Source organism: Papaver somniferum, chromosome 11 (assembly GCF_003573695.1).
Source record: "Papaver somniferum cultivar HN1 chromosome 11, ASM357369v1, whole genome shotgun sequence".
Classification (NCBI taxonomy): Eukaryota; Viridiplantae; Streptophyta; class Magnoliopsida; order Ranunculales; family Papaveraceae; genus Papaver; species Papaver somniferum.
The window spans coordinates 80,640,621-80,652,675 of NC_039368.1; the positions used below are offsets into that span (position 1 = coordinate 80,640,621).

Below are 12,055 nucleotides of genomic sequence, written 5' to 3' on the forward strand. Positions count from 1 at the left end.
TACTCTCAAATCTTCATTCAATGTCTATGTTATAACAGGTTATTGCTCAGTTACAGGGCTCACAAGACACAGGTTTCTAGTATTATCTCCACTTGTAGGAGGGGCTACTAAACGGCTCTCTAGCTTTTCTCACTTCATATCTGAGGACTGCAGAGCGTTTCAGTGTGTCCATCATTCTATCAGGGTGATGATTTTGGATGCAGCTGGCAGAAGAACTCCTTTTCATCTGGGGTTGGTGTCCTCATTCTCAAGATGCACCTCAAAATCATATCATCTGTACCAGGAATCATTGCCACAAACTGAGCTGAGAAAACATATATTCGGCCAACACAATCACTTTCTCCCAAACTCTAGGCTGCAAAATTCATGTGCAGCGTCCTCAAATCTTTGTCTGGCAATTTACCATATTCTACAGATTGCTCATATAACTACCTTGTTTCTGAAACACCAAACATTTCTGCAGTAGATTTCATTCATACCCAGCTTCCCCTCTTCTGGTACAACTGCACTCCCAAACAACTCTGTTTCCCTTTCTAGTTTAGATTTTCCATATCTCATTCAGAATTTGGAGAGATAGGTGGACCTAATAGGTTACATGAGTCCGTCATGCAGCATTGACATCTGAACCCGCTAATGACCCATCTGTTACCTTCAACACCACACATCTTTCCCCAGATAACAACTATTTCACAAGGTACTTTCTAGGCATGAGAAATTTCTTGGCTTTCACACCATTTCTACAACAAAAGCCTGCCTTTCTTTTTGTATCCATCTATCCCATTGGTTGACATTAGTCTTCTGGCTAGCTAGTGGATTTTTCAGAGAAGGGTTACTAATTGGAGTTTCTCTATTTTTAGGTTAGGCTAGCGTATAGGGAAGGAAACCATGGACAGTTTTATAAAATAAAGCTATGTGGCGAAATGATCCATGCAAATTAGGAGTTTCTTCATTAAACTTCCAAGTGCAGGGATAAAAAGAAGGAATACACATAGCTAAAAGCCTAAAACACAATTCAGAACTCAAACTCAGCTTAAGTGGACTCTATGAATCGACAACTTCAAAGATGCTTGACCTTCATATTCGCACAACAAAATCTATCTTATCATTTTCAGAACTAAGATTCACAAATCCAACACAATTTTACTTAAAATCAAGCCATGATATAGCACACTACTGGTCCATTACATGTGCTACTTGTTGTCCCTAATGAGATATATGCATCACGAAAAATTTACGCCTTGGATAGAACAAGCATGGAGGGGAAATGTTAAAGAGAAGTGAGACGTTAATCATACAGGAGAAAGGATATTATGTCAATGTCACTCCAGAAACTTCAATATCTATATACCATGTAACTAATAAAAGAGTATCATCTTTACTACTGATAAAGCATAGAACTCTTACGTAGGAGTACTACTTAGACAGAATACAAAGGGATAGCACTGTGTAACCTATAATTTGTAAATTTTCATTAATCTATAACATATTCATCTCATTAGATGCTTAACAAGTACTACTAGATAGTGAAGTTTGGTATACCTTCAATAATTCTGGAGCCTCTGCCTCATATTTCTTCACATACTTCTCCAAGAAAGACTTCTCAGATATTCCAAATAATGATCTTAAAGAAATTTGTTTATCAATCTTTCCTTTGGAGACTAGAAACTGAATAACGACACATCTCGGCATAATCCTGTTCCTCAAGCTTAAACTTAGAACAACTGGGTATTCAGCAATAGGCGATGGATTATAACCCATTTGATTCACAAGGCAATCCATTATCGACATTATCTTCTTCTCAGAATGTGTCATACACCTAGGATGTTTCTTGAAAGCATTTTGAATCTCTTCATCTGACCAACCCCATTTCCTGTAAGCACTCAGTTTTGTTTCCCAGGTCAATTTGCTCATGCCATTCAATGCCTTGATAGCAATAAGAAATTTACCTTGTGAAGGATCAAAACCCATGCCCTTAATCTCTTCTACAATCGCCTCAAATTTACCGGTGCTTGTCGTGAGCATGCTTGGCTGATCGACAAGAAACGTAGTAACATTGGATTGAGGAACACCTTTATCTCTGAGATGCTCAATGTTGACCACCAAGTTTTTCAGATACAGGGTTCCCGTAAGAAGCCATGAATGGCGTTTGATAATCGTAACTACGTTTTTGTCACTGTGAACCATGTTCTTCAAGTTTTCAAAGGAAACCATTATGCTGGTCCCTAATTTACGACGAAGGATACCTGTGTTAGTAGAGACGAACTTGGCAAGGTCGAGTCCAGAAAGCCCTTTGGAGTTGAAATAATCAAGTTTGGGTTTAAGGGTTTTCTGAGGATCATTTGAGAGAACATAGGGACACTGACAAATGGTTTTAGAGATGTGTTGTTTAGTGAATCCGTAATTTTCAAGTAGATTAATGACTGAATCTGGTTTTGTTGAGGTTTTGAAATCAATTTTTTCAGAAGCAGCAATAGCTTGATGTTCAGATAATCCCCATGAATTGATCAGGTAATTGACTAAAAGTGAAGAAGATGAAGAAGAATTGCTGTAATTTGGGGAGGAACTGAAGTTAAGAACAGAAAGAGATGAGTTTTGAGTATAAAGAAAACAGTAAAAATGGTTTGTTGCTGATGAATCAAGTCCGTTAAAGTTACTTGTTTGACATACTGCACGCCGGAGAGAAGACAACATTGTCGAAGAAGATGAAGAGGAAGAACGAAGCAACTAGGGTTTGGTAATGGCGAAAGATCGGAATTTGAAAGAAACTGCTGAGCACTGAGAATGAACTGATGAGTACTGTCAGTGTCTTAGTGTCTTGGAGGCTTGGAGCCACACCTATCCAGACCCATGTATGGAAAATGCCAGACCAAAAATTGGTGGCAGCATTGCAAGTTTTTGTTTCCTTTTTATTATCTTCAACAGCTACACTTACACATACCAAATCTATTAGCACAATTTTTACGGTGGAATCCAACCTATTCCAAGTGTGGAAAATTCATGGAATGTCAAGTCTAGTGACTTCCAAGTTGGGGTTTTTTACAGAAAATCCAAGCAAGGTTCCATAGTTTGATGGAAGGGTCCGTGGAATCCATCTAAACGCCAATAAAAATAGCGCTGAACGCCAATAAAATTGGGGCAGTAGAGGACAAGAAACGCTAATATGAATAGCGCTGAACGCTAATCAAAATAGCGTAAGTCAAGCGCCAAAAAGAATGGCGTTTAGCGCTATTAACAAAAGTGTTTTCTTAGCGCCATTAACAATAGCGTTAAGCGCTATTCACAATAGCGTTGCGCGCTATTAACAATAGTGTTTCATGTTATTTATTTTTCTTACACTCTTCCCACATCATTCCTGTTTCCTTACCTATAAATTGAAAATAAAAAATCTTTAAAAGTACAAAACAAAATTTATAAATTTGAAAATTGAAACAGGATTTAAATTAGCTAATTTTCATTTCATAGATTAAGTTACATGGATTAAAAAAACTAAAAACGACATTACATGGATTCAGATAACTAATATTTAGAATTTATCATGATCCTATTTTCATTGTCAAGCTTCATCATTTCCGAAAGCGGGATGGTTCTTAAGAATTTGGTACACATGATCATGTGCAAAATCTTGGTTGTTTTATTGAGAATATAGAGTTTTAGCATGTGCCTCCTACAAAATAAATAAACATAATCTCTCATTTAGAAAATTAATGACTTAAAATATGTAGATAATTGAAAATAAGAGGTTTCATTGAATAATACTTACAACTTCTTCTAACGTCCATCCTCCTCCGATATTTGCATAAATTGAATGTATGATACCCATGTAAACTTTGGTTTTCTTTTTTATCACCGATCACCTATTTTGAATACTTTGTCTTGTTCTTCCGTTTTCATTACCACCCGCTTCTTCTAAAAAGGCTTGAAGCACCCCTTCCCAATAGTTGTTGACTCCTTGATTTTGTCCAACAATCGGTTGGAGACTAATTCTCATCCAAGCTTTGGTGATTGCAACATCTTCATTTGCAGTGTATGCCATACTTGCACTTGATTGAAAGAAGGTTTGGAATTAAAAATATAAAATCAGGAGAGATAGGAAGCAAAGAAAATCTTGAGATTTTGGGATGGTTTGATTTGTGTTGAAGAAGCCAATTTTTATAGATAAATTTTAATTTTGAAAATTTGACCGTTGAAACGCTATTGAGAATAGCGTTAAGCGCCGTTCTTAATCGTGTTTATTTTGAGTCGTTGATTAGAAGGAGCCGTTGAGAATCCAATGGTGTAGAATAAAACGCAATTGAGAATAGCGTTAAGCGCCATTCTTATTTGCACCAAACGCCAATCTTAATTGCGCTAATCACAAAAAACATCCAACCGCCACTCGACTTCTCCTATCCTATACTTCGTTTTTTTTCTAGTCTCTCATTTTTTCTTTTTCTTCTTGAACAAACTAGTTTTTTGGTTTCATATATTGAATCAAACCAAACCAAACCAAAAAGAAGATAAAATTGAATGAAATTGAAACTTGATTGATACTAAAAATACTTCAAATCACGCAAGGAAGCGATCCAACCTTTGTTTTCTCTTGTAGTGGTACGTGCCATTAAAACTTTTGAAATCACCCATAATAAGAAGTATCGAGTCACAATCTCCCAATTTTCATCATTAATTGGATTGTCCTTGATATAGTTTGCGAGGCAACTAATAGGAAATTCAGGTGAGTGCTTGTTGTAGTGTGCATACCCATGCATAGGTCTAAAGTAGGTATCCTCTAGTTGTTGATTTTCTCTACTTTTCCATCTACTTGTAGCGGCGTGTTCCAATCTTCTACGACCATTTCCAATAGGAATTCCGGTTAAGTGAACAAAATCTAAAGGGGTGAAACCAATTTCAAAGTTTGGGAAATGAAACGAATTGGTGCTATACCACCACCTCTCTATGAAGAACTTGACTAGCACAATGTAAACGAATTGGTGCTATAAGCTAGTTGTTGATCAGCTCTCTTAATTCTAATTTAAAAAAAATCTAGCAAGGCCGGAATTTTGAAGAACTTGACTAGCACTTTCATGAACCACCACACGATTATATAAATCCTCAAGGTCTTCTAGATTACTTCTAAACGGGATATCATGTTATGTATCAAGTGGGTCTATACTTGTAGAAATATGTTTCTCATCCGATTCTTTTGAACTCAAGATCATAGACACATCCATATCCATAATCTATACAAAATCATCAAATAAAAACAATATAGTCACACAATGCACTTAAATTGTTTACATAATGTAACTAAAACATGTTAATTAATTCATTATCTCATGGTAATTTCACAATGTTCATCATCTAAAACCCTAAATTACATGTCAAGTTCGTCATTGTTAGAATCAAAATTGTTATCATTCATCATACAATCGAGTATCATGCATACAATCAACAATAATATCATCTAAAGTCCTAACATTTCATCAAACCATAAAATAAACTCAAATTATAATTCAACTAACCTCTCTTTGGATTCTCAATCAAATTGAGAAATTTAAGTATGCTTTGGTTCCTTATGAAGCAGAGAACAAACCCTTTGAAGCAATTTCATTGATTTGAACCATCATGCCATAAATCAACAAGGGGGTTTTTTAGGTTTGGTTTTTCCTTTTTTTTTTCACGAGTTGAAGATGAACTGAGAAAGAAGAAGAAGGGGCCGATGGTGTTACTGGATATAAGAATCAAAAAGCGCTATTAACAATAGCGTTAAGCGCTATTAACAACAGCGTTTTCTTAGCGCCATTAACAATTACGTTTGGCGCTATTAAGAATAGCGTTTTGACCGTTGACTTGAGTCCATCGGTACTCTTAATAGCGTTTTCCCTGCGCTATTATTATTCGCGTTTTACGCTATTCTTATTAGTGTTTTCTGTGTTCCACCGTTACACTTGCACTTCCATCCACAGTTCCAAGTGCTGAGGTGGCGTGGAAGATGGATGAATTCCACCATAAAACTTGCTCTTACAAGATTTTGTCTCATCTTTCAAGCACATTCACAAGTAAAGAGTAGTAGAATGAAAGTCATGGCAGCTTCTCTTTCTCGTTTTGATTGCTATGTTTTCTCTTCACCAAGACATGTATTTCAATCTCGAGAAACCTCTTCTATTATCAGCATCCTGAGTTTTGTATCAAATTATCAATCCTTTTCTTGCTTGCTTTTTCTTCTCCCCTTATTTTCTTTACTTCTCCTGTTCAAATTTTTTTTTTTTGTGCCAACTCTACTTTTCCCAGGTCACTTCAGCTTTTCTAGATATAGAAGTCAGAAGCAAAAGTCAGAAGCAGCTGCACATAAAGTTGACTTTTCTATCAAATTATAGGCAAACTGACTTTTGATTTTTCGACCTCCAGAAGTCGAAAAACAACTAAAACCTGTAAACTTTTTTGTAAACCTGCCTTTTTACAAAAGAGACTTTCAAGAGCTACTACATTGTTCAAGAGATTGTTTTAGTGACTTTCTAACTTTTTACAGAAGATGACTAAAACTTCCCCAAAAAAGACTGGATCGGAGTATCTGTATGTATATCCATTATCTTCCTTTTAATCATGGCCTCCTGGGCTAAAGAAAACTCCCTGTAGAAAAGAAGAGAGTGAAATAAATTAGAACAGGTCCAACTGTATGAGAGAAGCAAATCACAAAAACGACCATCTTAGTTCTGTGTTGCTACATGGTAAATACATAAGTTACATAGTTCGTGTTAAAAACGACTCGAGTCGAAGAAGACCTGAATCAACATTTTACGGGAACTGACTGTGATTACTATGAGTGTGTCTCTATTTAAGCAACACTGTTGCTTTTAGCCCCGTGTTAGACGTTGGTCTACATGCTTTATCTTGTGACAAGGAGGGGTTCAAAACCATGTATAGTAAAAATTCCGAGGTTTATCACTATTTCAGCTATAACGGGAAGGAAGATTAAAATAATCAGCAATATCTAGAGCATCCTAACCACCTTGTGTTACAGGAACCCTAGCCTTATCACTCCTGGTAATAGTTATGGAGTTTTAATTCCCCTGTGTTATTGGTTATCTAATCAGTTCAGCTTCACTCTCCAACCAGGACCGCTACAGGTTCCAATGATAAACTTGCTAAGCAGGAATGCTAGAAGTAATACATGAAATGGAAGAAATAAATAGAATGGTACCTAACCTGAATGCATCTTCAAGCTCTGTTTCCAGGATCCACTTCCAAACTATCGGAAAAGGCTAAAAAGCCTTAGGACAGTCTGGTCTTTCCAGCATGCATTTAGCATCTTCAAAAGCAAGATTGCATCGCCAGGCTTATGTGGAGGGCGGAGGGCCCGAGAAATAAATTACTAGAGTAACCAATCCATCACTGGGAGAAAGTAAAATACAAGACACCTTGAAAGAAATAGGCTAAGAACCCAACACCTTCTAATTTTAAAGATTACCGTGAGACAATGTGGAAACGTGCATATGGGTGGTTTCCCATCTTAACTCTACTATAGCAACAACGTGTCTTTCTGCATATGAATTAAGCTAAATAACAACTTTTTAAGACTTCAAAAACAACTGAGATGTATAATTAGAAGATTTAATACAGTAAATTTGCTTGAAATGTTTCTATAAACTACACATTTACGAGCTTCATTGCATGGAAGTTTGAAACTGCTGAATGCCAACGGAAACAAATATAATGACAGGAGAGTTACTGGTATGACATACACAGTACAAATCTTATATTGATCCAGAACATCAAGTGATAGTTGCTTTACAGAAAGTCAGTGAAAAACTAGTGAAGTCAATTTGGTCCCAAAATGTTGAAACTTGAAACACTATCCAAAATCTCAAAAAGAGAAAGAAAAAGATAAATCATGGTTACCTCTTTTTCAAACTTCTTTGGATTTGCATGCTTCATTGTTCCATTTACGCTCCCGTCAGCATATGATGGAATAGGAGAAGTCACTGGAAAAAGAATCTCAACACATCGACAATTACCGCCTAAAACTGCGACTTCTATTGGCTTTAGTCCGTGCAGTGACAAGAAAAGCCTGACTTTCATAAGCCAGACAACCATAGGTGATCATCTCGTAGTGTACCACCGCTTCTTAACATATTTAAGAAACTAAACAGGTGATCAAGAAAGTGGCACCTTTCCAGAAAAGGGACACAATAATCAGAACAACAATCTGATCTTTCGTCTCGAAGTGGCACATGGGGCTTTAAAATAAAAACTTCAAAACTCAATTTCGATCACCTAACTAGTAACCAGTTACCAGTTATACGAACTCCCTAATTCAAAGGTTCATATTCTAGTATTAGTAGCTGGTTATACGAATTCGTAAGCTAAAATGTGAGTTAGCCAATCAAATTAATATTGCAAACCTTGCTAACTAAAACTGTGGAATGTCCTATCACCTCCACGGAAATAAAGCACTTTCTTCACTGCTTAAGGGTTTCCTACATCACATATGACTTGGGAATCGCATTTCGCTTAAGTGTAACCAATAGCAGTTTGTGATGGCTTAAGACCTATCCTTAAGCGAACTACCGAGGCATGTGACGTATAGATTTGTGGAAGAAAAAAAACACGAGACTAATTTTTGAACCACAAAGGCATAAACGACCTGTCTTCATTAGAATTCCAGATTACAGCATGTATAACAAGTTCGAAGAGGACATAAAGAAGGAGAAAAAAGAGCAAACTGAGTTCCAAAAAATGAGGGAAGGTTGATGAGCGGCTACTTCCCGAAAGACAACTGCAGATGAACCTTGATTTTACTCTGACAATACAATGGAAATGTCAGTATAAATAAAATACATGAATAATCAATGACAAGAAAAAAGATCTGAATCTAAGTGAGCTGAGTACGGAAATTAATGTTATTCCTTCATCCTTGCGAAGTAATGGCATATACAGTTCATTTGTGGGAATTTTCAATTGATAAACGTACTCATGAAAATGATGGCCTAACTGAAGATAAGCGAAGCTGAAGGATTACTTACACAAGTCCGCCCCATTAGCCTCCTTGCTGCCAGCTAAGGCTTTTGCGGGATACCTTTTTCTCTTTATGAACAACTTTCCTCGACTGTCGTTGTCATCTAGGATATCCGTAGTGATCCGTTTCAGAAAGATTAAGGAGCCAATCATGCTCGGTAATTTCGGAATCGTAACTGCACCAAACAAGAGCTCATTATATAAAAGTATGATTGACAGAAACCACTGGGCATAAAAACAACGATACAAAATGTTAACATAATGAATCAATACCTTATGGGCTCCTCCCCCAGAGCTTTCAAATATTCATTAGTACTGCAACAAGAGGATATCGAGGAATCATAAACCATGAACAACTACCAGTAACTTTATTAGTAATACTGTAGATGATTCAACAAAATCTAAGAAAGCAATAAAGTTACCTTTCTCTTTGCCTTAGTGTTCTTGCTATTAGTTCCTTCCTAAGGATAGCATTGCTCTTCCTTTCCTCCTCCTCCTCCTCAACAGACATCTTCAGCTCATCACGGATACTAGCCATTTGAGAAAATGGGGAGTACCTACACTACAATCAAAACAGAAAAACCCTAAAATCAAAACAAAATACCTAAAATCGAAACAAGAAAATGAACCCTAAAACCGGAACAGGATAGCCTAAAATCAAAACAAGAACCCTACATGATAATTGAGATCGCTCAATTCATTAAGAATAGAGAACCTAATATTACCTGTTGGTGGTTTGCGGTTGCGACGCTGGTTTAATTGTTCGAAATAATGTGTGTTTTCGCATGCCGGCCGTGTGAATGGCTTTTGTATAATTGGGGAAGATCTCGTGAGGGTCGGGGTTTCTTGAAAATAGAAGGGCAATTGACCGGCAACCGTCAGATTTTTAGTTATATTTCTCACTAGCGGTGCACATGAAATTGATCAGGTAATTGATTACAAACGAAGAAGAACAAGAAGAGTTGGTGTAACTTGGGAAGGAACTGAAGTTAAGAAGAGAAAGAGATGAGTTTTGATGATGACTATAAAGAAAAGAGTAAAAAAGTTTTGTTGCTAGGAATGAACTCCATTAAAAATTCCTTGTTTGAGTACGCCCGGGAGAAGACAACGTTGTCGATGAAGCAACTACGGTTCTGTGATGGCGAGATGTCGGGTTCAATCCAATCCAAATCCATTGTATATATAAAGGGCAACTCTCCAGCGGCCATGACAAACTATGATATTTGCCTATTATACACCTACAGTGAGACTGTCAAACAAGTAAAATAGACGGATATGAGGATTTTTCCCATCGAGTTTCAACTTGAGACAGTTGCCTCTTCTTGAGCCGAGCACATCAACAAAAGCCGATCGGCCTATACTGAGCCGACTCTCAACCCAAGGTAAGACGACACTATTCTCACGTTGAGACGACCTTGCTTGGGTGATCCGGCAACGGCTACTTTCATTCAATTTTTATAATTCATCTCCCTATAAATACAACAATTTTCAACTTCAAAATCACACCTTTTTTATCTTTTGACACCTAAAATTTTTTATAATTTCACTTCAATCTTCATCCTCCAATCTCAAACTCTTGAAACTCTTCAGTGTTAATCTTTCAATCTCAAACACCTCATTAATTTCATCTTAAACTTACAAAAACTTTCGAAAAAAATGGAGACCCCATCAAAATCACAAAATAATACATCATAAAGAGATCGCCGTCAAAGTTTTCTCTTGATTAAGTAAAGTTATTTGCAGATCATACGTAGAATTTACGCTTGATTCAATTAATGGTACTCAACATCCACATCATACGCTTTGGGAAACATTTTTACACAATTTTCTCGGAAAATTGGGAATCCAAAAAAATGTGATGTTGTAGGGTTGTCAAGTCGTTTTAGTACAATTAGCAAAGACCTGGACACTTGGGTACGTAGCTTTGATGATGCAAATGACCCGATAAAAAGGAAGCGATGATATTGGTGTCGATGTGGTAAGTTTCATTTCAAATTGCTTAATTGTTTTTGAAATCTTTTATCAACTTTCGTGTTTGCCTTCTCTGATACCAATTGAAAAGACGAGGGTACCCAAATATACCACAATCTAAAACTTTTCCACCTATAAGTCCCTTCTTCCGAAAGTGATCGTCTATGGACTGAGTCGAGATAATACAACTAATCGGTATCACACTTTGAGTGATCATCTATGGATACGAGATCGAGACAATACAATCAACGAAGTGTGTTTACTTGATAATAGGTTCGGACTTAACCAAACTCTATAGGATTATCTATCAAGTAAATTGGAAGTAACGTTTGTGTATTTTACTTCTAATTATAATAACAATTATAATTTCGGAAATAGAAAAGTAAAATCACGCAACAATATTTTGTTTACGAGGAAACCGCAAATGCAGAAAAACCCCGGGACCTAGTCCAGATTGAATACTCCCAGAATTAAGCCGCTATACAAAATCTAAACAAACTTCGTATAGTTGAGACCAAGTAACTAACTCTATAGTTTACCTAGTTTCCTCAGTATCCCTGCGCCTCCAACTTCCAATAAGTCACGCACTTGGAACAATTCCTTTGGTTCGTATTCCAAACAGTAAAGTAACAAAAAATCTGTTCGGTAACAACTCTTTTCAACCAAGTCATATGAGTCTGACAAAATATCTCTCGTTTAATCACATAAACACCTTTGTCGGGTCCTTAGATCTCTTTCTTACCAATCACCACGGTGATTGTAAGACACATGCAATCAACACTCTTAATCACAAAAAATGGTGTTGATGCAGATATACACAACTATCCAATCCAAGATTATCACAAGGATAAATCCGATTATAGTTGGATCCCTTTCCAGCCGAAACAAGTATTGTGCACACCAAAGATTATGAACCCGAAAATCTTCTTGTCTTCAAATCTTCTTTGATCTTCAATAAACACCTGCACACAATCAACTAGAATCTCTTATGGTCTAATCCATACAGAACGGAGTATGTTAACGTCAGATTATCACAAGACGTCTTTTAGAACTACAAACAAATCTAAAGATCCCAGTCGAAACTTTGATCTAG

At 36.6% G+C, this 12,055-nt stretch overlaps 2 protein-coding genes across 3 annotated transcripts; both read right to left on the reverse strand.

The window, feature by feature from the left end:
* Positions 1-1,290: 1,290 nt before the first annotated feature.
* Positions 1,291-2,815, reverse strand: LOC113323493. The gene has a single exon (XM_026571812.1). It carries the CDS (start codon positions 2,689-2,691, stop codon positions 1,504-1,506), a length of 1,188 nt encoding a protein of 395 aa, XP_026427597.1. The 5' UTR covers positions 2,692-2,815; the 3' UTR covers positions 1,291-1,503.
* Positions 2,816-6,419: 3,604 nt separating this feature from the next.
* Positions 6,420-10,243, reverse strand: LOC113323494. 2 transcript variants are annotated; one of them, XR_003347658.1, is made up of 6 exons: positions 9,717-10,243; positions 9,414-9,553; positions 9,265-9,306; positions 9,000-9,167; positions 7,183-8,776; positions 6,420-6,606 (listed from the first exon to the last, which is right to left on the reverse strand). XR_003347658.1 is itself a non-coding variant. In XM_026571813.1 (5 exons), exons 1-4 carry the CDS (start codon positions 9,776-9,778, stop codon positions 9,092-9,094), a joined length of 315 nt encoding a protein of 104 aa, XP_026427598.1. In that variant the 5' UTR covers positions 9,779-10,243; the 3' UTR covers positions 8,594-8,776; positions 9,000-9,091. The 2 variants fall into 2 exon arrangements, 1 of the variants encoding a protein (XP_026427598.1); XM_026571813.1 differs by lacking the exon at positions 6,420-6,606 and having other exon boundaries at positions 8,594-8,776; positions 9,414-9,548.
* Between the last annotated feature and the right edge of the window lie 1,812 nt (positions 10,244-12,055).

Excerpts from the sequence above, each read along its gene's own strand:
- LOC113323494 (XM_026571813.1), bottom strand. The coding sequence starts at position 9,778 with ATGCGAAAACACACATTATTTCGAACAATTAAACCAGCGTCGCAACCG. Across the intron at positions 9,307-9,413 it reads ACACTAAGGCAAAGAGAAAG|TACTAATGAATATTTGAAAG; the intron begins GTAACTTTATTG and ends CTCTTGTTGCAG. Across the intron at positions 9,168-9,264 it reads CTGGGGGAGGAGCCCATAAG|TTACGATTCCGAAATTACCG; the intron begins GTATTGATTCAT and ends TGTTTGGTGCAG.
- LOC113323493 (XM_026571812.1), bottom strand. The coding sequence starts at position 2,691 with ATGTTGTCTTCTCTCCGGCGTGCAGTATGTCAAACAAGTAACTTTAAC.